Raw genomic sequence first — 24714 nt, forward strand, 5'->3', positions numbered from 1 at the left:
AGGAGATTCCATGATCGTTCATGAGCTAGCCGCAGACAGCGACGAAAGATGTCTCTGCGAATGGACCGACGACTTCAGACCAGTTTAGCCGTGAGCCAGCAGTATCGTGAATTGCATGGGATACGGCCGCTAGCGCCGCGCGTCCCGGTATGAACACAGGAGACTGCTTGGAGGCCTATCTGGCCACAGACAAGAATATCGAATCCGGGCAGCCGATGCTCCAGTCGGAACGCGGCAACGTGGTGGACTGAGTGCTGCCTCAGCTTCGCTGAAAGGATGTAGGCCTAAACTACCGAGATTTTCGAGCTGAATGCGCCAGCGGCGGCTTTATCTTCGGTACTGCGACTGTTTCGTCGGACCAACCGTTAGCGCGCGTTGCGGAATGCTGGAGAAGATAGTTGCTCGTTTCGCCGCGCAAACGAGAGCATTCAGGGTTCCCATAAAAACTTGATTGGACTCCCGTTTCGCTCTCGGGTCGTCATGCCTGCAACCTAAGAAAGGAAATTGCACAACGGGTGGAGTCTTGGCAGGTGCCTGTCGCCTCTGTTCCTTGCGAGATTCCTTGTCTGATAAGTATTTTGGGCGCAGCATACCCTGCGGATAGAAGAGGATCGACGCAGAAAATACCTATCTGATTAGCATGTCGGCCGAGCTTACCGAGTTGGTGTTTAACATTTGACTGCCCAAAATTTTCTTTGGTTCACGGATGATCCGTGAGAGTCATGCATATATATAGCACGGTGCCAAGTATTGTTGGCTTCTATCTCTTTCTTTCTTCATCCCCTAAACGACCGACGACTCGACAAAATGGCTCTTCCACCCACCGCAGATTTGGATGCTCTCCGGGTACCAGTCGATCTACCTCGAGAAACCGACTTGCCTGATGAGCGTGAGAAAGATGCACACTCCGACGACCAGAATCTGGCGCACCTCCCTCATCATCCTGAACATGGATACGACAATCAATACAAAGCGGAGGACAAGCCAGATGAGGATATCCAGGAAGGAGTGAGAGAGGTTGAGGCGATCACGTTGACATGGACCAGGAAGCATTTGATCGCGGCTTATATCATGTAGGTCAACTCGACGCGATCGATCGCAAGCGCAGACGCTGATGATTCGCAGTATGTGGTTATTCTACCTTATTCGAGCATTCGAAGGCTCAGTGACGCAGAACCTCGGCCCATTCATCGTGTCCGGATTCTCCGCTCACTCACTTATCCCTATCATCTCCGTTGTCGCCGATATTATGGGTGCCGTTACCTACCTGACTGTCGCTAGAGCGTTGAATGTATGGGGTAGAACCAAGGGTTTGATCGTATTGGTAGCTTTCGCAACATTGGGTCTGATCTTGAGTGCTGCCTGTACCAATGTTGGGACTTACGCTGCTGCCCAAGTAAGTAACGACTTATTTGCATCTTTGCGTCTGCTGACCTATTATTAGATCTTCTACTCCATCGGGTTCAGCGGAATGATCTTCACCGTCGATATTCTGACAGCCGACACTTCCTCACTCAAGGATAGAGGTCTCGCTTACGCTTACACCTCATCCCCATACATCATCACAGCTTTTGCTGGATCAAAGATGTCCGAGGGATTTTACGCCAAGAATTGGAGATGGGCGTACGGAGCTTTCACCATCATCCTGCCAGTCGTCGCAGCTCCCCTGATCATGATCCTCTTCACTACCAAACAAAAAGCCAAGAGAAACGGCTTGCTGCCTCCTAGACAAAAGTCTGGACGAAGCTTGTACCAGTCGATGTGGTACTACTTGATTCAATTTGACAGTGAGTGTGTCCCGCATTTCTGTTACCTCGAGCCTGCTAATTTGTCTTGTGAACTCAGTCTTCGGAATCTTCCTCGTCGCCGGTGGTCTCGCCCTCTTCCTCCTACCCTTCTCCATCGTTGAAACGTTCGCCGACTCCTGGAAGACACCCGCCGTGATCGTCATGATCGTCATCGGCGGTCTGATGTTGATTAGCTTCGCATTCTACGAGAGATATGTCGCTCCGGTACCTTTCATCCCTTGGAACCTTCTGATATCACGAACCGTTCTCGGTACCTGTATGCTCGACTTCATCTTCATCATCGCTGCTGGTACTTGGCAAAGTTACTACACTTCCTATCTTATGGTCACCTACGACGTCTCAATCTCGGTTGCCGGTTACATCAACAGTGCTTCCAGTGTGGTCAACGGTGTTTGGCTCATCGGTGTCGGCTACCTCATCAGAAAGACCGGTTACTACAAATGGTTGATGTGGCCCAGTATCGCTTTGTACATCCTCGGTACTGGTCTTCTCATCTACTTCAGAACGCCCGACAAGTCGATTGGCTACAACGTCATGTGCCAAATCTTCCTCGCTCTTGCGGGTGGTGCCCTCATCATCTGTATGCAGGTTTCCGTGCTTGCTGCGGGTAATCACAATGACTCGGCCTCCCTCCTTGCCGTTCTAAGTACCTTTGGAAACGTCGGTGGGGCCGTCGGTAATTCGATCTCTGGTGCCATATGGACTCACGTGATGCCCCAAGCCCTCGAAAAGTACCTCCCCGAAGAATCTTTACCTCTACTCGACGACATATACGAGAGTCTCGATGTCCAGCTATCCTATCCAATGGGTGATCCTACTAGAATTGCAATCATTGAAGCGTACGGGGTGGGCCAGAAGCGGATGTTGATTGTTGGTACTTGCATCATGGCTGTTACCTTCATCTGCGTTGCATTCATCAAAAACATCAAGGTGTCCGAGGTGAAACAAGTCAAGGGTATGCTTTTCTAGACTATAACTCGCATATATAATCCGTATCTTTCTATAATGCCGATCAAGTAACCAAATAGATGCAGTCTGCGACGCATAGAGTGATAGGTCGCACCTGTCTTTTCTCATATTCAGTGGAGCGCTCGGCGTGTGACGCGAATTATGCAATCCAAATGGACGCGTGAAATGCATCAATTCATTCTATTATTTATGCAGGAGCAGCTATCGGTTTCCCTGTCAATCTTACATGTATCCCACATTCAACTGGGTCGACCTTGTCCACACGCTCTGGTACTGTCACTGGATCAGCATTCCCACCAAGATCAGCTAGACCACCAGGCATGACGCCATACTTGGCAGCGATCTTGGTTTCGATCTGATCACTCTCATGCAACCATTCCGCTGAATGGCCTTCAACCGTCGGCGCGCCTGACCATTTCGCATCCTCATTCAACCACTCTACCGTGCTCTTCACATATGCTCTTTCCCCTTCTTGACCCATGAAATGCCGGAACTTTCCTTTCCCTTTCTTCGCGACGACTTCAGCCAGTGCTTCCCGCTGTCTCTTCTGACTCGGTAATCTAGCTGTCCCGGTGAAGACTCTAGCTATAGATATTGACTGGTATTCGAAAAAGGAGAAAGAAGAGGTGTTAACGCTGATACCGATAAAGGTGAGTGTGGGGTCTGGGATATAGAATACGTCGCGGTAGAGGTTAAGGACTTGGTCTCCGCATTCGACGAGGGGTTCTATGCCGTCAGAAGAAGGTTGTGTCCCGGGATCTTTGTGGTATTGAGGGAGGAAGGGGTAGGAGTATTGATATCCCGTGCAGAATATAATATGGTCTACTCCTGTGATCACCTTCCCATCTATCAACTCTATCTTGGCATCTTGTATGCGATGTTCTCCGGTGATGGGTAGGAAAGCGCTGATTTCTTCTAGATCTTCAGGATTCTCCGTCGTACGAGATCGCTGAGCGGCACGGAATGCCTGATATCCGCTTGGTGCACTAGTACTGATTCTTGCGGAAATCCAGATCTTGCCTGCGTGTGGTGTTAGATCCCTCGCAATGTCCATCCCACTTGTCCCAGCTCCGATCACCAATACAGTCTTCCCAGCGAATACTTCAGGTCGTCGATAACCTTGAGAATGTAAGAAGGCTTCCGGCCAACGCTGAAACCATTCGGTTGAACCGGGAATGCTGGGAATCAGAGGAGCATTGTAGTGTCCAGTTGCCACGAGAACAGCGTCAAACGACTGTGAGTCAAGATCAGCCACCATGTCGCTTGGATGAGCTGCTCAGATCAATGCTTACTTCTTGATAAGAGACCTCCTTCACCTTCGACCCCTCTAATTCCTTTAATTCCCTCAACTGTAACTCCCACGTCCAATCATCTCGTTTCGCCGCATTCTCAACTCTTGTGTTTAGCCGAGTGACACGATCCAACTCGAAATGCTTCCAATACCTCCGCACATAGTCTGCCAGCTCCCAATGAGGGACACAGTCCGGCGTATCAGGAGGATAGGAAAAGTCCTTGAACTGAAATTAGGGTCTTAGCTGTGCGTCAGAGTGCAAGATCGTCATCACTCACCGCCAAGGTCTTTGTTGGTACATTGTTGGTCAGATTCCAGTAGCAAGGATTGGGTGGATTGAAAAGATTGCGATGTTCTCGCTTTGGATCATCATATACCCCATCACGACCCCAACTGGGAGTGAAAGCACCGGTAGAAGGTGGAGGAGTCGGAACGGAAAGAGGTCCGGCAGTTGTTTCTTTCCAGTTCCAAATACCCCCAACATCGTCTTGTCGCTCAAATACAGTGACGTCCAAGCCGGCATCTCGCAGCTGTCTCGCAGCTGGCACACCTGACGGTCCACTGCCGATTATAGCGACCCGCTTGATTGGTCTCTCAAAGTGAAAGTGATCCGTCATGTTCGCAGCAGAAACATGATGGTCGCGGAATTGAGGTGAAATGCTAGACGCGGTGAGTTCAGCGTCTTTTGAAGATTTTGCTGCTAAGCTCTTCCAACCGTCCTTTGTCCTTCTTCCGAAGCTCACGCACGTATTCTCTCCTGCAGCCGCTGAGCTGGCAGCATCTGCGCGAAGACCGTTTTCCGCACATGCATGTTGCCAATGCCAAGGCATCGTGAATTTCCGGTATTCGTCCTTACCCACAAACGTAATATTGCGCAATCTTCGGCTTAGTGCGATGATAATCAACGATGTCGACATAACGGAACGCATGACATTCAAGGCCGAAGTAAACAGTCCCAGCCGATCCGCAATTCAGTTTTGGCGAGATAAGGTGCTGTTGGATGTGCTCCTTGAGGCTATGCACTGGACAAGCTTCTCCCGCACTGAACAATAGCTCTAAACAATAGCTCAAACGACTTTCCACATTATCTCAACAAGGCTTGCGTAAACCAGAATTAGGACGAATATGACCGTGGAGAAAAGACTGAACATCGCGATTGTAGGAGCGGGTCCAGGAGGCTTAGCGGCATTCATTCATTTCAGGCGACTGCCGAATGTCGACTTGAGCGTGTTCGATGCTGCTAAAGAGTTGAAGGAAGTCGGGGCGGGCATAGGCCTGAACGAGAATACTTGGCGTCATCTTCAGCTCATGGGCGTCGCAGATCAGATAGAACAATACACGGACAGAGCGGATGGAACTGCGATCGATGTGGAGAATAGGTGAGTCCTCCACTGCCCTTGGACCAATCTTCCGCTAATAATGAACTAGGAATGGCACCACTGGGAAGCTGATCAGCCGGAAATACCAAAGTGGTGAGCACGAAGGATATTTTGGTACCTTCTACCTCTGCTAATACGAAATCGTCTAGCGGATCCAAATCTGCCGGCAAAATCGCGAATCGAAAGGTACAAGCTGCAAAATGCTCTGTTGTCCGGAGTTCCTCGCGATCAGATTCAGTTGAACAAGCGACTGATCAATCTGGAGGAGACCGATGGGGGCGTCATTCTGTACTTCAAGGATGGCACCAGTGGGGGACCTTTTGATCTGGTGATTGGAGCAGACGGGATCCGATCGGTGAGTATCTCGGAACAGTCCAATAAATTTCTTCCTGTCCCCTAAAATCTTCCCCTTTTCAGGTTGTCCGAAGCTACGCATTTCCCGATCACAAACTCACCTACACCGGAAAACTAGCATATCGTATTCTAGTCCCCCAAGAAAATTTCGCGCACATCGAAAGGATCCCTCAAGGATCCTGTTTCTGGCACACCAAGCTCACCCACGTGTACACCAAGCCTCTGGACAATGGTTTATTCGAAATTGCGACAAGAGCTCTTGTCCCGGACATAGACGGTACGAAAGTCAGCTGGGGCCACGAAGTGTCAAAAGAGGAAGTGGTGAAACACTACACCGTGAGTCATCTAGCGCTCGGTTATCACTGAATCCCACAGGGCTATTGCGATACAATCAGGCAAATACTAGATGTCCCGGACAGATGGCTCGAATTCGCTCTTTTTGGAGGACCTAGATTACACTCAGTGATTCATGGAGGAAGGATCGCTTTGCTTGGGGATGCTTCACATCGTGAGCTTGACTTTCTCAACCTTGTCAGAGGAAAGGGGAATCGAACTGACATCAGTTTCAAGCCTTATCCGGAGCATTTGGTGCAGGCGCTGCATTTGCATTCGAAGATGCATATGTCTTGGCCCAAGCTATCGCTCATATCCAGAAGACCGGTGACTCGGTCGGAACTGCACTCCAGCTGTACGACGACATACGAGGACCTCATTACGAGAAATTGTATCATGTCTTGGATGGCTTCGCGGACATCGCCAAAGAAGTCGAGGCGTCTAGTCCTGAGATCGACGATAACGAATTCATTGAAGAGATCGTGCAGAAGGGGTTACACGGAGATACCAAGTGGATCTATACATATGATGTGAGTCATACCTCCGAAGGCTAGCCGCTGATTGGATCCAGGTTGAACGGGTTTGGAAGGAGCGATTAGGACAGATAGATCCAGCCCAGGGAGAAGCGATCCAATCCATTGCTGCTATCCCAAAAGCAGTTTCCCCTGCAGCTTGATAAGCGCAACGCAGGTTATTATATACGCTTATGCAGACTATAGACTCCGATTGAACAAGCCCACCATATCCCACTTGCCATCGAGTTAAGAATCTTTACCATTTTCAGGTTTAAAAATTGCGAATCCCGATAGCAAATTCTGCAATGCTGCAACAACCGCCTGGAAACGGATCGGAGCTCATCGAACAACAGCTACTATCGTCATGCATGAATACTGTAACGATACCCAAGGGCTGTAATCAGAGAGTGCTACACAGGAACTTCGGCCATTGCAGAGATCCGAACAAAGTGACGTCTGTCACCTTGGAAGTCCTGGATTCCAGAATGACCTACGACTCGGCTGACAACGGGTATCAGCCGTGGATTTAACAGCTTATAAGACTTGACGCCACTTACTTGTCCCACACGACCACGGTGCCGGGCTCATAGCTGGCTCGCGCCTGGATGTCACCACTTCTCTGCAGAATATCGTTCAGGAGACGTAAAGTTGCCTCTGACTCTTCGCGCTTGAAGCCGTGAATGTATCGTGGCTGTCCATTACCCTCGCCAGCGCCGATAGCAGCCAGGAACTTTTTGCCTGTCGCCGGGTGAGTTCGGACTGCACAAAGAATCGTCATCAACTGAATTTACAAGGTATACTGATTTCGCTCAGCTCACCAAGAGGGTGCAGCTGAGTCGATGGGCTGAATCGTGCAGGTAAACCCTTGCTCGCAGCGTATTCGAGCATACTTGTATTATCATGTACAATCTTTAGACCCTCCAGGCGCTTCTTGTATTCGTCGGACAGCTGAATGGTCTTTCAGCTCATGTGATAGCATTACTGTATATGCCTACTCACGATGTTGTAAGCCTCCGTGGCTGAGACAAAGAGTGTGTCACCTCCGCTCTATACATCAGAGTCAGCAACAAGCAGAGGGAAGCTGGCACACGATACATACAGGTGGCACTTCGAGTGCTACGAAGAAGGTGACGCCAGGCGGTTGTCTTTCGGCTGTGTGATCTGCATGCCACACCACGGAGCTGACGGACTGGGTTTCTTCAGGCTTGATGCTGCTCAAACGCCTGGACGGGTTCGGGCTGTCAGCGGATGACCTTCACACCTCTTCCAATGTCATCTTACTCACGGAGCTGTGGAATTGGGATCCTTGAAGACTACATGCATTTCCGGGATACCTGCCGGGTAAGGCTGTGCAGTGTCAGAACTAGTATTGGGCATTCGATGATGCTAAACACTGACCATAGTCTGCAGGGTGGATTTCAGCTTTAGCACTCTTCACGACGGAACAACATGAAAACTTCCACTCACAGGATGGATATGGAGTCTTCCGAAATGTCTGACCGTATCGAGTTGCTTCTGTACTCCAACATCTTTAAAATTCTGGTTTCGGCTGTTGGGTGGGTCAGCAAATGGAAAGTCGTCCATCGTCAATATGTTTAAACAACCCACAAGACCAGGACACCTCGTTCAGCTGCCAAAAGCGCAAGATCGTCCAAACCTTCTTTGCTCAGGTCTGAAATCTGTACTCCATCGATCTCCTCTCCTAGTCTGGGAGTGATTGGCTTATGCTTGGAGCCTGGAAGGAAAAGGTTACGCTTGTCTGTGGTTCCTCTAGACCCCGCATCAACGAAAGGAACCTCCTCCCAGTCCGGAAACTTGGTATGGTCTACAGTAGGGAGATATTGGGGATACTTGGGAGCCTTCATGATCCGTCAGCGGGGTCGAGTCATGACCGACTGACTGACTGCAGCGACTTACAGTTCCACCGATGAGGTTCAATCGACCCGTCTGCTCGACCACTTGATCCGTCTGTGTCTGCGTGTTCTGGTGAGAAGTCATGGCGACGAGGTTGCTTTGCATGGGGACTTCGAAATGCAGAAGATCCTTTACGATCCACTTAACTTCTGAAGACCGGCCACCGTCTAGCAAGCCAAAACACTGTCAGGACCGATTCCCGTCGGCTTTTTCCGAAATTCAGCCACGGAAAGAGCGAATATCACGCCTTCATTCGCGAGATCAATCTTGTTAATGGGATCAATATGCCGAGATTAGTAAGCATATTGAGAACAAGCGTGCTGCTAGCGACGGAATAACAAGGAATTGCATTTGGCGTACGACAAGGCCGAAAGACTAGTCAAAATTGGGAATGCATCTTTCGTGATCAAGCGCGATACGGGGTCGGGCAAGCTGAAAACCCGAAAGTCTGGGAGTCGGCTCTAAACATTCAATTAAAAATTGCCGTTGCAAATAAGCTTATGTTGCATCTGATTAAAGTGTGGAAATAGGGCCTCTCGGGAAAATGATGGTTATTGGCAAAACAAAAGGATAAACCTATCCACTCCGCCTTGATGAAGCGTGGAAGAGGCAGCGATTACCGATCAGTCAATATGGCGTAATCGACCTCGAGCACTTTGGTAAACTTGGCTCCATGAGATACGGATTGGCAGAGCTAGAGTTTTCCCGCGCACGGAGGCGAATAAATAGAGGGGCAGGCATTCAATCTTCCAGTAACCAAAGCGCTCAGAGCTCAAGAGACACAAATCACTGCAAAGAGATGAGTCTTCTTCGACGTATCAGAGGGTGGATCTTCCTCAACGATCCAACATGGTCCGAAGAGAAACGAAGAGAGCAAGTTTTAGTTCGAAGACTGGACGTGTTCTTCATGATCTGTGAGTGTGGCGTATAGATTGGTCAAGTATCTGATCTGACAACTGCAAGCAGATGCTGCCTTCTCGTCGATCGTCAAGTGGCTTGACCAGAATAATGTGCAAAACGCATATGGTGAGTTTGCTCTAAGGGCTTTTGGATACAGACTGATGGTATTTGACGATTGCAGTCAGTGGCATGCAAGAAGATGTGAGTGAGAATGAAGTCAGGACAATACTGATTGTATGCTTAGCTTCACCTCTATGGAAATGAGCTGAATTATTTCACCACATACTTCAATATTGGCTATACAATCATGATCCCGTTCTCGGTCTATCTGATGAACGATTGGATCCGACCCAATATCTGGCTACCAACAGCAGAGCTCCTCTGGGGTATCGCCACTGCCACTTTTGCTGCCGTTCACACCGCCAAGCAGGTCTATGGTATCCGATTTGTTGTCGGCTTCTTCGAAGGAACAGCTTGGCCCGGGATTATGGTGCTCCTGCTGTCCTGGTATACACCCTCAGAGGCAGGTAAGAGAATCGCCATCTACGAGGCTTCTACCTATATCGGGTCCATGTGGGCTGGCTTTCTTCAGGCTGCACTGTATCGAAATCTCAATGGAGCTCATGGCCTGTCGGGATGGAGATGGGTCAGTCCACCGTGCTGTCAATCTCTTTATCGCCCGCTCATTGTGCTGCTAGATGTTTGTCGTCAACGCCATCATCCCCATCGCTTTTGCGGGTTACGGCTACATTGGAATCCCAGGTTATCCAAACAGGGTGAGCACTCACGAAGCAACTTAGCTCTCCAAAAACTCACAGTGGTTCTAGCCTAATCGATGGGCCTTCTGGCTTCGAGATGTTGACGTCGAGACCGCTCAACTGCGAATGAAGAGGATCAAGCGAAGCTTACCTAAGGGATGGTCATGGAAAGCTGTCAAATCACTTGTCACCGGACCTCATAACTGGGTTAGTCCCGTCCTAACGGCTGGCAAGGTGTTTTTCTTTGCTGATTGTTGATGATTTGGTATAGCTTGCCTGGGCTTTCGGCTTATTGGGTGGCCAAGGCACTGTTGGGACACGGTATTTCAACCTCTGGCTGAAGAGCCTCAAGAACGCCGACGGTTCCAAAAGGTATTCTGTCGAAAAGTTAAAGTGAGTGAGGCGAGACTTGCGATGTCCATCGCTTGACCTTAGCAAGCTGACGCTATCGCATTCAGCTTGATCCCAGTAGCATCTGCAGGAGTGAGTCCTCGAGCTCTAATTACGGAATCCATATCCACGAAGTCCAGTGCTGATGACCTGACAGATCTCGGTGGTGTCTCTTCTGACCTTGATGTCGCTTTCTGACAGGTTTCAGGTTCAGTGGCCTTTTAGTGAGTCATATAGGATAGAATCGCTGTGTACTTTGATGCTGATAATAGTCAAATAGTCCTCTTCTGTCTCTTGATAGGTCTCACGTTCTCAAGTGTCTTGGCAGTCGTGAGTCGAATGCCCGGCACATCCCTTGTCATAGCTGACGGTGAGCACAGTGGGAGATCCCAGACAGCGTCAGATTCGCTTCGTACTTTATCATGAGTATTCCGACCGTCTTTGCCGATTTGTAAGTCGACCGGGTCTGCAGGACATCAGCAACGACTGATGGCCTTTCGATAATAGGCAAATTGCATGGTATGGAACTTTACTCGCTCACAGTGCTGAGGAACGATCTTTCATGGTTGCCTTCGGTGTTGTCTCAATGTACTGCTTGAACGCCGGTGTACCACTTTCGGTCTGGCCCGCTACCGAAGCGCCGCATTGGAGAATCGGGTGGAGTGAGTGCACATGTATTTTCCAAGAAGGTTGTTGTTCGGACCTTTCATTGACTTGTTGCACACAGAATATTCTGCATCCTGTTGGGCGGGAGCAATTGTGCTTTTCTTCTGCTTGGTATGGTACGAGCGAAATTCGAAGTGAGTGCAACCCGGCTTCGCTGCAACAGACCGATAACTAATCGATGGATAGACTGCTGCGAGCTAGGAATGCGATTGCGCAAGACGACGAGGCATCAGCCAACGATCAGATCGAAAGCGATGATAGATTCGATTCCAAGACACCTGTAGGAGAAGAGGACCAACCCGTACCAGCGCCTGTCGTGCTTCGAGAGTAGGTAACAGAACGCGTGGTTAGGGACCTGATTCACAAGGAGTGGTGAGGAGTATGATTCGGCACGGAGGATCGCGGGGCAACGTGCAAGCGATCTATTCTAGAGGATGAACGCCAGCATACATGAACAATTAGCAGCCGCGTTCGATGTCCCTTCCTTCATGTGATATCGTGGTCACCGATCTAGTAGCATACTGCAGAGCGAACGAATCGATCAGCGATTCAGGACTGGCACAATGGACATGGTCGATTGGGTGATCTTGATGATGCATAAATTTGCCTATATTTGAGCGTCATGACCCGTAAATCGTGGTCATAGTCTATCTCAGATATGGTCGGTCCCCCACATCGCGTGTGACTTCCAATGACTTCGAAATCTGAACGCAGCATTATCACATACAATGCTTGCTTCTATACCATATAGCCATGAATAAGCAACCGCTACCCTCTTGCTGTGTACAGTCAAACTCCACATTTCCCGCCCGACCCTGGTGTTGAGCTTTCCGTGATGCCCAAACCGCTTATCAGATTGTACAGCTGCTTACGCAAAGTGTGTTTTCAGGCCAGCCTCTTCGATTCTTGTAACGTGTTTCTTCATATTCCTTGGTGGTATTCCAGTTTCGTACATCTCGTCGAGTTCATTGAAGGTTCGTCCTTTGGTCTGCGAAATGAGTTGAATGAGCAGCAATCCTGCGTGTACCTTACCGCCAGCAACCACTCACTTCAGGTACAAGGAAGAAACAGAGCACCGTTCCGACTGCAGACAGAATAGCAAACATGAACAACGTTTTCAGTCCCCAGCCTCTCGCACCGGCTCCATCGGTACCAAGCATAAGGGGAACGGTGGTGTTGTACAGCGTTCCTGCGATAGCATTGGTTGCAGCAATGAACGAAGAAGTCTTTGCACGAAGTCGAGGGGTCGATATTTCTCCAGCGAGAAGCCAACCTACCAGGATGCGTCAGCCATCGCTACCGTGCAAGTGAAAACGAAACAGGAGAGGTGCACTCACCGGTACCAGCGAAACAGAGGGCGTATACCACTACCCAGATGCATATCACAGCCAGACTTGCGTTCTGCGACGACGTGGTCTGTTCAATCACACCCATCGTTCCGATCACGACACACAGTACGGCTGATGCTGCACCTCCATAGAGTATGAGAGTTCGTCGACCAGCCCTCTCAACGAGATAGAAAGAGACAATATTGGCTGCAATCAGGATACAGCTGGGGCAGAGTCAGCTGGGCAAGTACGAGAGGCAGATGACACGACACCACTCACAATACGATAACATTGGCTTGGAACGGTTGAGGGATACCCGCTTGTTGGAAGAAATCTACATTGATTGTTAGATCCTTCCTCGATAGGCATAAAGTCACGAACAGGTGGTATAGTGAAATACGACAGAACTTCCAACCCAGTTCTGCATGCCGAGAGCATAGACACCGGCGAATGTTCGTTTCTGCGAAGTTGTCAGATGTGTTGAATGCTAAAACGCCCGGAACCAAAAAGCAATTGGATCTCACAAGATTGGGTCCCCTCAAAATATCTTTCCAAGAAGTCTGCTTGTTGGTATGCCTGGCCTCCTTCTCCCTCGGAATCTCCAACGCCATGACGGCATACTCTCGATCGGCGTCGTATCCAGAGATCCCTTTGTAGATCCTGCCTAAAGACTCTTTCGTGAGGTCTTCTCGTGCTTGCCGAGCATAATGCCATGGGGACTCAGGGAGAAGCAATGACATGATGATCCAGGGGCCCAGAACCACCCATTCGGAGTACACTGCTTTGAGATAGCCTTCAGGATCGGTCTACAATGGAAGAGATGTCAGAAGGCTTTGAGATGAAGGAAGATCAATGACTCACGGTGTCTACTATCTGTAGGGCGATTGCAATGAACAGCTGACCCACGGCATAGGCAGCGCCGTACGTAGAGAGTAGGTAACCACGGATCTGTGCTGGAGCAATTTCGTTCATATACTAAGTACCTCGGGTCAGTGAAGCTTCGACAAATGTGACATAGCAAAAGGACTATCACTTACAGAAAGAATAGTTCCCTGCGCCAGACCACCTCCAAGACCTGTGAATAGTTTTGCCGCAAGCCAGTGTTTCCAATCTTTAGCAACCATTTCGACGATGACACCCTGAGTAAATAAATCCCTGTAAGCTCGACACCATGGAATGATGAGCCATTAACATACCAGACCGTAGCCTAATGTGAGCGCGTGCATACCAGTCCTTCTCCCAAATCTATCGGAGATGACTCCACCCAGTAGACATCCAATGAATTGAGCGACATAGGCGACACCGCTCCACACGGAGATGTGCTGAGCGTCTAAAGCGACACCACCTTCACCATCAGAAATAGTGCCAAATTGCTTGATGAATCCCGCATTGGCAAGAAGACCTCCCGGCAGCTGTCGCCCGATTAGCGTTGTTCTACAAGGAAGAGGCGCGTGAGAAATCGGCACACTCACCGAATCCTGATACCATTCATCACCACACTGAACGCGCACATGTAGCAGAATAAGGTCGGTCGCCAGAACACTTTAAGAGCTTGCATCCGTGACATACCAACAAACGCTGATTCTTCGTGTTCAACGACATTGAATCTATTTGCATCTCCATCTTGTGCTTGGTCGTTGACTAAAACATTGATTCCATCATCTTTTATGACATCGCCTTTAGAGTCAACAACTGGTGCGGTTGGAGTGAATTCTACTTGATCTTTCATCATGAGTGAGCGTCGCTTGTCGTCAGTGAGAGGGGCTGCAGAGATGATGCGGGACCGTACATGGTTACTAGATAGCCCTGACCAAGCTTGAATTATATATATCTTTGACAAATGTAAGACCAATAGTTTGGTAGCGATTACTACTTCTCAGTCTAGATTACTCTGATTCCCGGTATTTATTCTCCGTCTGTTTGTGCTAACCTCGGGGATTAGATTCGGCTTTCAGGCAGTCAGAAAATCCAGTACGGCATTTCATCTCTGAGCTTCATGCATCACAGAAATTTACAACAAAACATCTTGACTATGCAGGAAGGTACGTCTAGTGACCGTTAATCTCCCATGGCCGAACTTATATACTCCAAATAGCCGCGCATTGCTGTATCCGTTTCGGCATTGCAATTACCAAAGGACTGACCTGGGCTAGCTGATCCATCGGATGCGAAGATTGCGTCAGCATTGAGGGCTCCAACGGCCATAACTCCTGAATTACTCTGTAGCGAAGCCGATGTGGGAAAATAAGGAAAGTCGATTCCGGCTGTGCCAAAAACTTGCTCGAAATCTGCCCAAGCGAAAGTCGCCGGTTCTGTCGCTGCATTTTCGAGACTGGGCTGGGTCGTTGATGGTGGCCCTTCGGTACTTGCGGGGTTGGCGGCGGCGAGAGACGAGTCAAAAGAATTCCTTGCCAAGTCCAATATCTCGTCCGGGTCAGATATTTGAGGTACCGTCCCTCTTGCTATCGAGCTCAGGCTGTAGCCAGGTCTTATTAGTTCAAATATTGCCTAAGAGGTACCAGCAACATACCACAACATATTGATAAGTTGAAACCCGTTGTGCTTCTCGTAAGTCATCAGATTCTGATTGGGGTCTCCTGCCAGCCTAAGCGCAACCCTCAATATGAGGTCCCTACTACTAGCATCTGGCTCCGTCAATTGTAAGATGATTGTAGACGCGAAGACAAGCGCTGAAGTCCTTCCGATCATATGCAGTGCTCTTTCATGGCACAGCGCCCCTTCAAGCATCTGTATGGATAGTCGCAATAATTCTTGACGTGTCTCTGAGGTCCATTTGTCCGATGAGGATTGCGCCCTCGAGATGCGTAAAAGCCCTACCAGCCGTGAACGAAGGGAGATATAGCGATAATGCCATCTTTTGAGTGAGTCGGAATGAGGCGATAGCCAACGATCTTCCCAAGCGGTAAGAAATGTAGATATCCAGCTTTTCTCAGCCTCGAATCCTATCGTAGAGTGTGGAGAGAGACGAGAGAGCCTTTCCTTCGAATCAACCTAGCGCGTATGTCAGTAAAATCTGCTTGATACATATCAAGAATCACCCACCTCGAACAGATGCAACTCGTAATCTGCCGCTAAAATAGCCTCGAAATCAAAAGGTCCACATCGCTTCAGTCTGTCCACCTCGACGACCGATAGCTCGGATATGTCAGGAGAGACTGCTTTTCTGTCAGCTATAGCTTCCCATCTTGGGTACGATCAGTGATTGCCTCTCAGCGACGAGCTGTTCAGATCACATACCTGCTTTCAAAGAGTATCAGAGATACCCTCAACCTGAAATCGTTTCTTAGCAATAAGTCCCGATCCATTTCATCGGCTGACCTCGATCCCGCATGCTGTAGACCGATCGAGGATGTCAGACGACTGGCCCATCCCATTCTTGCCCAACGTTGATCATCGACGAGTCGATTCTTACGCAGACCCCACTCGATGAAGAGCTAAAAGTTATTCAGCTGAATGTACACCCTGTTTGTGATGAACGCTGACCATTTCTGCTTGCACTATCTCCGTTGATTTTGCCGCCGTTGCACATAATACCGACTGCAATTTCTCCGCATGTGTATGTAGCTTGATTGCTATCTGACAATACTCGGCTAATGAGCTGGGCAAGGTAGCCAAAGCAATAGCCCCGACCATCAAGATGACCGTGAAGAGGTAAGCAGAGCGGGATCTGACATAGCTTGGAGTGTGGAGGGATGTATCGAGTATAGGCATTTGCAGATGACAATATCGGAAATAGCTGGATTAGAGATACGATGTCATTTTGTGCATGATCTGACAACCATGTTATCACCACTTACCCGTCGAACAGCTCCAGTACCTCCTCTTCCACGATGAGCCCCTTCTGCACAGGATCTAAGCCCTCACTGACATCTCGTTTAGTTCCATATAGCCCATGCTGGAAAAACGTCTGCTGATCGTGTAGAGCTTTGAATAATTCCTTGTTCCCCCACTGATTCAACAATCTCAAGTCGTCACTCGGTAATACCGATCGCGAAGGAGGGAACCCCAATGGTGCCGAAACAGTCTGAGAGTCCCACCCTTGTCGAGCACATTCCGCTAACCAAAGCAATGGATGTTGAAGATCCCCTCCAATAGCACTAGGACTGGAGATGTGGGTAGGCAGGGTGATCTGATCTGAGCGAGACGTCGGGAATGACTGTTGTAGCTGGTCCAGTGCAGGACGGCGGGATGAAGAGGCGATGTGAGATGGGGGCTGAAACTGTTGCGATAAGGGGTTCGGTGCTGCAGATGGACTAATGCTGTGAGGTCGAGTCCAAATGAGATTCATCGGGCTCAACGAGCGGCTGTCGTTTCTGATATCACCGTCTGTGACTCGACCGTCTTCTGTCGAAGTTTTCCCTGTAGACATCCTGCGCTGCGACACTGGGTGCTCGAGATTGTGTCTCTGGCTTTGCAGCCTTTCAAGAGTCTTTCGACTTGGATCATGTCAGTATATACACTGCAATGCAAGAAGCTCACTTCTTGCTGCCCTTTGTACGACCCCTCTTCGTTGGCACACGATTGCAATATAGACCTGCTTCCTTGCATCTGATGCATATCGATTCTACTTCAGATTCTCTGCAACGAACTTTGGCCTGGAGCACTTCAGCAGGGTTCATAGGGTGCATGGGGACTACTCACTGTCCGGCAGCTTACTTCCGCTCAGGATATCAGCATAAATTTGTCTGCAATAAGCAGGTATCTCTACTCACGCTTGGCAAGCCCTTGACAGCCTTACAACAGGACTTTCCATGGTGCCGAATGCCCGTAGATTCAGTCCTTCGTGTGCTGATTCTGATTGGCCGTTCAGATGCAAGATCAATGGACCGCTGTGCTTCGTATCCTATTCTGAGGACAAAGAAAGAGCGAGCCATGGATGCAACGGAGAATCGGATTCCTGATGGATGGATGTCATGCGGATAGATTGTTCTACAATCCGCATGTCTGCACAATCGCTTTCCAGATGGGTGGAGGTCCGTCCATCTTCCCCGTCAAACATTTGGCCTCTATCGGTCTAGTCGCCGAGTCACCTCAACTGAACAATATCATTGTCATCACCCTTGTGCATAAGAGAGCCGAGTTCAAGTGACATGTCAATCCATCATGTGTCAAAGAAGCTTCTGTATTTCCCCGACTGTCATCTAGCAGCATGCCTGTCAAGACCGATGCTCCCGCAGTAATTAAGTTATCAGACATAGAGCGTACAACTGGTCGATTATCCCCTTCGAACCTATACCATGCTGTTTCTGCTTTTCACAAGGACGGTCTGGTTGTGCTCGACAATGCTGTCCCGATAGACGTCATAGACAGTCTCAACGAGAGGATGATGGCGGATAAAGATCGTATCATGTCTGGTTCAGTCAAAGGTGTTCACTGGAAGTACGTCATTGTCTGTCCAGCGGTTAGTTGATAGCTGATTCGTCGTATGTTGAAAGCCAAGGAATCGAATGCGGTAACATTTCTCAAGTCCCTCCTCTTCTCAAAGGTGGGTAACGTTTCTCGATCACGCACACCGCTGATGCAGTATCACAGACTACCTTTTCCCCGAAATATATGCCAACAAGCCCGCTGCTACCGTCCTCACGCAGCTACTCGGGCCAAGACCAGAGCTTCACTATGTCCGATCCAACACCCTGATTGGTCATGCTCCTGAGCGACAAGATGTACATAGGGATATCAAAGGTCGACACATCCCCGCTCCAACCGCTATCGCAATGAATATTTGCCTTATTGACGCGCATGCCAGAAACGGGTCAACGGAGATATGGTTGGGTACTCACAAGGATCAGACTTTAGACGATTATGTCGCTGTGACCTCAGGCGATGTTAAGAAGTCTTCTTTAGAGCAGAGAAGACGGGTCAGACCACCCATCCAGCCTAATTTGCCAAAGGGAAGTCTGGTGCTACGGGATCTGCGATTATGGTGAGTGGACTCCCGGACCCGTCTTTTGCTGATGTGTGTCAGGCATGCGGGCATGCATAACGAAACCGACGATGTAAGAGTAATGCTTGCTCTTGTCTATACTGCTGGGTACGTTATTGTGTTTTTTTCGGATGAGCACCAGTACTAATACAATCTTTTCAGGTGGTACAAGAATCCCCTGCTCCCTCCTTGGCCCAAATCTATTCAAGCCGAAGTGGAAGCACTTGGTGCAATCAACGATACATGGGTAGGGGGTACATTCTATGACGACGAGCATGGTAAAAAGGAATATCTATCTATCGAGTTTGACGGGAATTTCGGCACCAGCTTTGAGAATTTGATGGCTTAGTAGATCTCAAAGAACGCTGCCTCCCATCGATATTGCATCGATATTGCAATTGTGTGGCCCATGCATATTGTATGTCAGCCGCGAAGCAAGGAGACCCATATGTCGGTCTGCAAGGATCCAGTCAGCCCATCTATGCACACATCGATCCGCACACTCCGGAAGTTAGGCTATCTTTCATAACAGTTGTTCTGGGCTGAAGCAATGCCCAGCTTACATTCGATGACACTGTGTCCTGCAAACTTTATTGTGGGATCGCATTGGATAACAACATCGTTACTGATCATAATGTAACAGCGAACGCCGCATGGGTTGCATGTCTGACATCCCAGCCATATGTACATATACCTACAGCCATAAGAATCGCTTGAATGCATAATCCATCTTGTCCAATATCGAGGTAGACAATTCAATTTCCGCCAAACTTTTTATCAGCTAGTTGGCGACTGATATTATTCCCCTTACTATATCCTTCTGTATGACCAGGTCGTCTGTCTTGCCTGTCTCAGCGATTTGCCCAACTATGTACATGATTGACCATTTCTAGATAGGTTCCCTCTGGTCCCGTATGACCGAGCATAGTTTTGGAATGGCAGATTTCGGTCATATCGGGATTGATGTTTGTGTGCTCGACGACCGATGGCAATGGACTCTCCGGGCTAGCTGGGGAGTGGAAGGGAATTGCACAAGATAACGAAGCATATGCCAATGACCAAGTCCAGACCGGTGATCAGTTCAAATCCAAAACACCTGTTGGAGAAGGCGAAGAACCCGTTGCCACGCCTGTCGTTCTTCGTGAATAGGTGAAATGAACGCGTGATCAGGGGAACGAGAACGAACGGCAGTCAAATGGTCTGGGTTGTGACTCGGCACGAATTTACAGGGCAATGCGCCCTCGACTTGAAATAGATGATGCATGCAAAAGCGTTGATGGGCGGCTGCGATCCATTTCCCTTCCTTGGCACATCATGGTCATTGTCTCAGTCGTACACTGCAGAGTGAATGGATCGATCAGCGATCCAGGACCGGCACTGTGTATATCGTCGATTGTGTGATCTTGACGATCAAAGATTATGAATATGCCTACATACTAAAGCGTTATGGCAGATATCGTCGTCATAGGTTGCCCCAGATATGTTGTTCCCCCACATCGCGTGTGACTTTCTCTGTGCCTGAATACGTTATGACGGTTTGCTGGAATCATGGGATGAGATCTAGAGTTGCATATAACCAAGATCGGTAGACGGTGTGTGCATCCCTAATCCCCTGATTGGCTCAAGAGTTTCTTGGTATTCTTGACCATAGCGTGATGCTTTTGCTTAGACGATCTTGTTCAACGATCTCAAGAAGAAGTAACGCTTTCTCCCCAGTACCTTGTATCTGGAACTCGCCCACATACTTTCGACCAATCGTCTCAAGATCACTTGTCACCGCTAGAAACATGTCCGGAACCGATTCTTCAGGTGTGACCAAGACTGGTGAGCGTGGTGGGGTCAGATCGCGATCGGAGAGATAACTGATCTATGGTATAGTCTGGCTGGAGAGGGACGATTTGTTGTCGAAAGCACCCTCATACCCGCAGCTCACGTCGGACGCAAAGACGGATGTAGTCGTTGTCGGAGGTGGAATTGCTGGGTTGCACATCGCATATGAGCTGCTGAGCACCGGTCAGAAAAAAGTGATTCTTCTCGAGGACGGTAGTGAGTATCGCAGTGTCGATACGATGTTGATATGACTGCTGACCTGCAAAGTGTGTATTTGCAGAAATTGGATCGGGGGAGACAGGCAGAACAACCGGTCATCTGTCAGCTGACATCGAGTACAATGACTTCCTTGTGAGCCCATGGATCCCCTTTGCAGCAGTTAGGCTGAGCTGAATATGGGGGAACAAAATGGACAGAAGCTGCATGGGGCCGATGGTACAGCACAAATCGCCGCTGCTCAACAGGCCGCCATCGACCGGATCGCTTCAATCGTCGAGAAGCATCAAATCGATTGTGATTTTGTCAGAGTTTCCGGTTACATGTTCCACGGTCTACCCACCGGATCAGCGGACTTCCGACTAGACATTCTCGAAGAGCTGTACAATGCAGCTGAGAACACCGGTAAGCTCGACGTCTCTATAGTCAATGATGCGTACATCAAGGGTTTCAAGAGTGGGCCGGCGATCTGATTCGGTAATCAAGCTACATTTCGCCCGACCAAGTATATCCAGGGTCTCGCCAAGGCTGTGTCTGACATGGGAGGGGAGATTTACGAGAAGACTCGATACATGAGTCATTCTGAGGAGAACGGCGGTGTTACAGCGAGTCTGGACAATGACAAGAAGGTTCAGGCTCAGTCGTTAGTCATGGCAACCAACGTTCCTCTGCAAAAGGTGAGTTCGAGGACATCACTCAATACTTGGAGCAAGTACTCACACGCCTTCGTAGCTTGTCATGATTGAGCGAGTGGAAGCGCTTCGAACATACGCAGTAGCGTTAAAGATCCGATCCGAGGATGTATCATCCAATGGCGAACAAGCTTTATGGTGGGACCTCGGAGACCCATACCATTATGTCAGAGTCACTCCCTCTAAGCAAGAAGGATACAGTCTGTTAGTCGTTGGAGGTGAAGATGAGAAAGTGGGGAAACACGATGATTATGAAGAGCGATTTCAGAGGTTGGAATCTTGGGCAAGAGAGCGATGGACTAGCGCAGGCGACGTTCAATATAAGTGGAGTGGTCAAGTGTTGGATTCACCAGATGGGTTAGTCTTGAACAGCCAATTCTTTTGTGGTCTTCCAAATGCTTATTCGTTTTGTAGAATCGCGTATATCGGTCGGGACCCAGGGGAGGATAACGTGTATGTACACAGTAAGCGCTTCGTCTCATTTTAATTCAGGCTCATTCATCCTCAGACTGACTGGAAATCATCCTTTCAGCTGGCGACAATGGTGACGGTTTGACATACGCTGCTATCGGTGGCATCCTGATCTCAGACCTCATCCTCGGCAAAGAAAACCCTTGGGCTCATACGTTCTCGCCTTCGAGACAACATAGCGGCTCCCACTTGAAACAAGCATTGAAGACCTTGCCTGATGTAGTAAAGGAGAACTTGTCTGATCAAGTCTACTTTACGAAATGGATCACGACCTGTACCAAGACTATGACTGATATTGAAGATCTTGTACCTGGTCAAGGAGATGTCGTGCGACAAGGCTTGAGTCCAGTAGCTGTCTACAAGGACGAACAAGGACAGGTTCACAAGATGACTGCCATCTGTCCGTGAGTGACGTCCCAGTGCCCAACAGTTCAATGTCATGTGTGCGGATCTGATTTGGACCCTGCCTCCATAGTCACTTGAAAGGTATCGTAGCCTGGAACTCTGCTGAAAAGTCGTTTGACTGTCCAATTCATGGATCAAGATTTACTTGCAAAGGTGAAGTAGTCAATGGTCCCGCTAAAGGTCCACTACAGCCTAAGTAAGCTGTATTTCCGAGATATTTGTAGCCTTATTTTGTATGTGTTGCTATGTATCGTAATAATGGCATCGATGAAATCATTATATGTATCGTGAAACCCAAAAATATATCTGACGAACGTCAAGCCCAAGTCAAAATGCGATGATGAGGAAGAAATCTATATCTATGTTCTATGTTTGTGTTTCTTTTTATGCTACAGTCCGATCGTCAAAATCTAAGCTAAATGCGTTCAAATGCGCCTTCTTTTGGTCTTAGCCTTGCTGCTGACACTATACCCTTTGCGCGGTACACACTGCTGGTCTATAAGGGTGTACCCCGACTTGCATTTGTATGCTACGCATCGCCCACTCTCACAGGTCACTCCACCCAATGTTGCTTGAACGGACGAACAGCTGTTACACAGCGACGAGCATGATCAGCTTACGGAAACCGACATACGGACAGTCGAGCATGGTAAAGACTCACTCTTGACCTATCGTAGCGTTGGGCGAGCTTAAGGATCCATACAAGCATCCGCCGCAAGATTCCAGCTCCGCGTTGGTGTCTATGCACTGTGGAGGTAGGTGAATTCAGCGCGACTCGGAGCTTTAGTACAGGTTGACGCAGCACTCACTTCGTAGGCTCCAGGTATATCTTCTATCTGGCATGGTGTCAAGCCTTTCGGACAGTACGTATGTATACCTCGTTTCCTCTCTTCTTCTATCTTCCTCCTTCTACTGAGACCTTGAGAAGCCTGAGCTGCGGTGTGATAGTAGTACTGCGCATACTCGGAGTTAGCCTTGAAATGGGAAGAAAACACTTATCCAGAGTCAGATAAGACTCACGAAGTAGGTCCCAGGTCCGCAGGCAGCAGTAGATCCGAAACTGTTTGGTTGGCCACAAGCACATTGATAGTTGCCATCCTGCATGAGTGAAACACGTCAGCATGGGTGGTCGCATCTTACGTCTTACGAGAGCGTACTCACGATACTATCAACGTAGAATGTAGCCCCTAAACTCGTCCCGCAATTCTTCAAACAGGTATCCGGACCTGTCAACCCGCTGAAAGTCAAGCCAGTTGGTGCGGTCGAGTAGCAAGTCGGTCTCCAAGTGAAAGATGTATGCGTTATTCGAGCATCGTAATGTGCTGGATTGTTACAAGCGTCCGCCGTGCCCAGCTGGAAGTAACCTTCGGAAGGGTACTTGTCCGTACAATAACAATTCTTCGTTGATAGTTGATAAAAGGAGTGTTTGTTGTTTGGACAGGCAGCCTACTCAAATGAGTCAATTACCAACCTAATCATGAAAAAATGACAGCAGCGCACATGTCGAAAGTGCAGGTCAAATCCCAAATACTCACGTCGCATGCTGTTGCGGAAGAGAAGGTACCAGTTGCTTGGGTGGTCGCTGAAGGCAAAATCGAGAAACATCCTGCGAAAGCGTTGTCTGCTTGAACGAACTTGACGAAGAGAGTGAAGAACACCAGTAAGGCCAAGGTGGCTTTCGACCACATCGCACAAGCAAGCTGTCAAAGTCGGGGTTCACGCAAGTCGTCAAAGTCGTGTTGTTCCCGTCAATCTGTCAGCTGGGTGGCCTGTTTTTGTGTTTGATATTGAGTTGATACCGAACACCTCATTTTGAGAAGCAGCTCTCCAAACTATATATGTTGATTGCTCTTGACGACCAGTCCCATCGAATAGAGCCATGTCGAATTTTTCACCTGCATCACTATGTCGAAGTATTTAGAATAACGTGAACTCGGCTTCTTGATTACTCAATCTTCTCGTTCTGAATCCTGATACACACGTAAAGAGTGATTAATCTAGACGGACAAACTTAGGTCGATCCGTTAGTGAGACACCTTAGTGTACGATTCGGGCAAATCTAGCAAAATTCTTGAGCGGTCCAGGGTGAAAAGTAAGCCGGTGACATGCCGATCTGATGATCTCGATTGACCGATCACGTTACCGCATTCCAGAAAACCCTAATTTTGCCTTTCTCGCCCCTGATCTTTTGTTAAATGGGTGTCATGGTTTCCGCTTTAACGAGAAACAAGCATACGTCCGCCTTCTAGAACCTGCTTAAAAGTGTTAAAAGTGTGTCAGTAGAACCCTGAGGACATCCTGTTTCAGGCGTTCCCGTTCAGGCAGGTAGGGTAGTACGGCAAAAAGGTACTGGGAAAGAAAAAAGCTTGCAGTCAAAATATGTTATGCATTTTATCCAAGAAAAGATAGTATGGGAATGTATGGATCTAATGACAAGCGTATGAGCCAGACGAAATCGATATGATGTGTGTTGGAATCAAACGCCAGGATGGCGATATTATGACATTTTATGGACACAGTGCAGATGTGTGGCATGTTGACGTAACAAGAG

General features: G+C 48.8%; 10 protein-coding genes across 10 annotated transcripts; 5 read left to right on the top strand and 5 right to left on the bottom strand.

Moving 5' to 3' along the window:
- Nucleotides 1-807: 807 nt before the first annotated feature.
- I303_100004 (uncharacterized protein) lies at nt 808-2777 on the top strand (the record flags this gene model as incomplete). Its single annotated transcript, XM_018403381.1, has 4 exons — nt 808-1073; nt 1126-1396; nt 1445-1787; nt 1846-2777. 4 exons carry the CDS (start codon nt 808-810, stop codon nt 2775-2777), a joined length of 1812 nt encoding a protein of 603 aa, XP_018266035.1.
- Nucleotides 2778-2964: 187 nt separating this feature from the next.
- Nucleotides 2965-4685, bottom strand: I303_100005 (uncharacterized protein; the record flags this gene model as incomplete). The annotated part of the gene is made up of 3 exons (XM_018403382.2): nt 2965-4011; nt 4070-4294; nt 4347-4685. The coding sequence occupies 3 exons, from the start codon at nt 4683-4685 to the stop codon at nt 2965-2967; spliced, it is 1611 nt and encodes a 536-aa protein (XP_018266036.2).
- A 508-nt stretch (nt 4686-5193) lies between these two features.
- On the top strand, nt 5194-6810 carry I303_100006 (uncharacterized protein; the record flags this gene model as incomplete). Its single annotated transcript, XM_065968030.1, has 7 exons — nt 5194-5447; nt 5497-5540; nt 5597-5802; nt 5865-6122; nt 6177-6309; nt 6372-6664; nt 6724-6810. The coding sequence occupies 7 exons, from the start codon at nt 5194-5196 to the stop codon at nt 6808-6810; spliced, it is 1275 nt and encodes a 424-aa protein (XP_065824102.1).
- A 249-nt stretch (nt 6811-7059) lies between these two features.
- Nucleotides 7060-8514, bottom strand: I303_100007 (uncharacterized protein; the record flags this gene model as incomplete). The annotated part of the gene is made up of 9 exons (XM_065968031.1): nt 7060-7150; nt 7207-7408; nt 7468-7597; nt 7649-7696; nt 7749-7872; nt 7935-7996; nt 8048-8053; nt 8117-8198; nt 8258-8514. 9 exons carry the CDS (start codon nt 8512-8514, stop codon nt 7060-7062), a joined length of 1002 nt encoding a protein of 333 aa, XP_065824103.1.
- Nucleotides 8515-9362: 848 nt separating this feature from the next.
- I303_100008 (uncharacterized protein) lies at nt 9363-11608 on the top strand (the record flags this gene model as incomplete). The annotated part of the gene is made up of 14 exons (XM_065968032.1): nt 9363-9477; nt 9530-9589; nt 9645-9664; nt 9708-10109; nt 10162-10239; nt 10291-10428; nt 10493-10614; nt 10680-10704; nt 10769-10835; nt 10892-10941; nt 10992-11062; nt 11119-11273; nt 11339-11411; nt 11464-11608. 14 exons carry the CDS (start codon nt 9363-9365, stop codon nt 11606-11608), a joined length of 1521 nt encoding a protein of 506 aa, XP_065824104.1.
- Nucleotides 11609-12145: 537 nt separating this feature from the next.
- On the bottom strand, nt 12146-14334 carry I303_100009 (uncharacterized protein; the record flags this gene model as incomplete). The annotated part of the gene is made up of 10 exons (XM_065968033.1): nt 12146-12265; nt 12327-12550; nt 12615-12829; nt 12885-12939; nt 12987-13065; nt 13130-13411; nt 13467-13580; nt 13643-13744; nt 13802-14039; nt 14117-14334. The coding sequence occupies 10 exons, from the start codon at nt 14332-14334 to the stop codon at nt 12146-12148; spliced, it is 1647 nt and encodes a 548-aa protein (XP_065824105.1).
- Nucleotides 14335-14663: 329 nt separating this feature from the next.
- Nucleotides 14664-16995, bottom strand: I303_100010 (uncharacterized protein; the record flags this gene model as incomplete). Its single annotated transcript, XM_018403387.1, has 6 exons — nt 14664-15081; nt 15136-15617; nt 15669-15810; nt 15864-16060; nt 16110-16362; nt 16424-16995. The coding sequence occupies 6 exons, from the start codon at nt 16993-16995 to the stop codon at nt 14664-14666; spliced, it is 2064 nt and encodes a 687-aa protein (XP_018266041.1).
- Nucleotides 16996-17775: 780 nt separating this feature from the next.
- I303_100011 (uncharacterized protein) lies at nt 17776-18898 on the top strand (the record flags this gene model as incomplete). Its single annotated transcript, XM_018403388.1, has 5 exons — nt 17776-18005; nt 18062-18111; nt 18159-18549; nt 18592-18657; nt 18712-18898. The coding sequence occupies 5 exons, from the start codon at nt 17776-17778 to the stop codon at nt 18896-18898; spliced, it is 924 nt and encodes a 307-aa protein (XP_018266042.1).
- A 1438-nt stretch (nt 18899-20336) lies between these two features.
- Nucleotides 20337-22363, top strand: I303_100012 (uncharacterized protein; the record flags this gene model as incomplete). Its single annotated transcript, XM_018403389.1, has 9 exons — nt 20337-20373; nt 20428-20595; nt 20660-20730; nt 20796-21000; nt 21082-21272; nt 21328-21644; nt 21702-21751; nt 21820-22162; nt 22234-22363. 9 exons carry the CDS (start codon nt 20337-20339, stop codon nt 22361-22363), a joined length of 1512 nt encoding a protein of 503 aa, XP_018266043.1.
- Nucleotides 22364-22588: 225 nt separating this feature from the next.
- On the bottom strand, nt 22589-23851 carry I303_100013 (uncharacterized protein; the record flags this gene model as incomplete). The annotated part of the gene is made up of 6 exons (XM_018403390.1): nt 22589-22751; nt 22825-22910; nt 22973-23116; nt 23184-23261; nt 23325-23609; nt 23699-23851. 6 exons carry the CDS (start codon nt 23849-23851, stop codon nt 22589-22591), a joined length of 909 nt encoding a protein of 302 aa, XP_018266044.1.
- Between the last annotated feature and the right edge of the window lie 863 nt (nt 23852-24714).

This window comes from Kwoniella dejecticola, chromosome 1 (genome assembly GCF_000512565.2).
Source record: "Kwoniella dejecticola CBS 10117 chromosome 1, complete sequence".
In the NCBI taxonomy this organism is placed as follows: domain Eukaryota; kingdom Fungi; phylum Basidiomycota; class Tremellomycetes; order Tremellales; family Cryptococcaceae; genus Kwoniella; species Kwoniella dejecticola.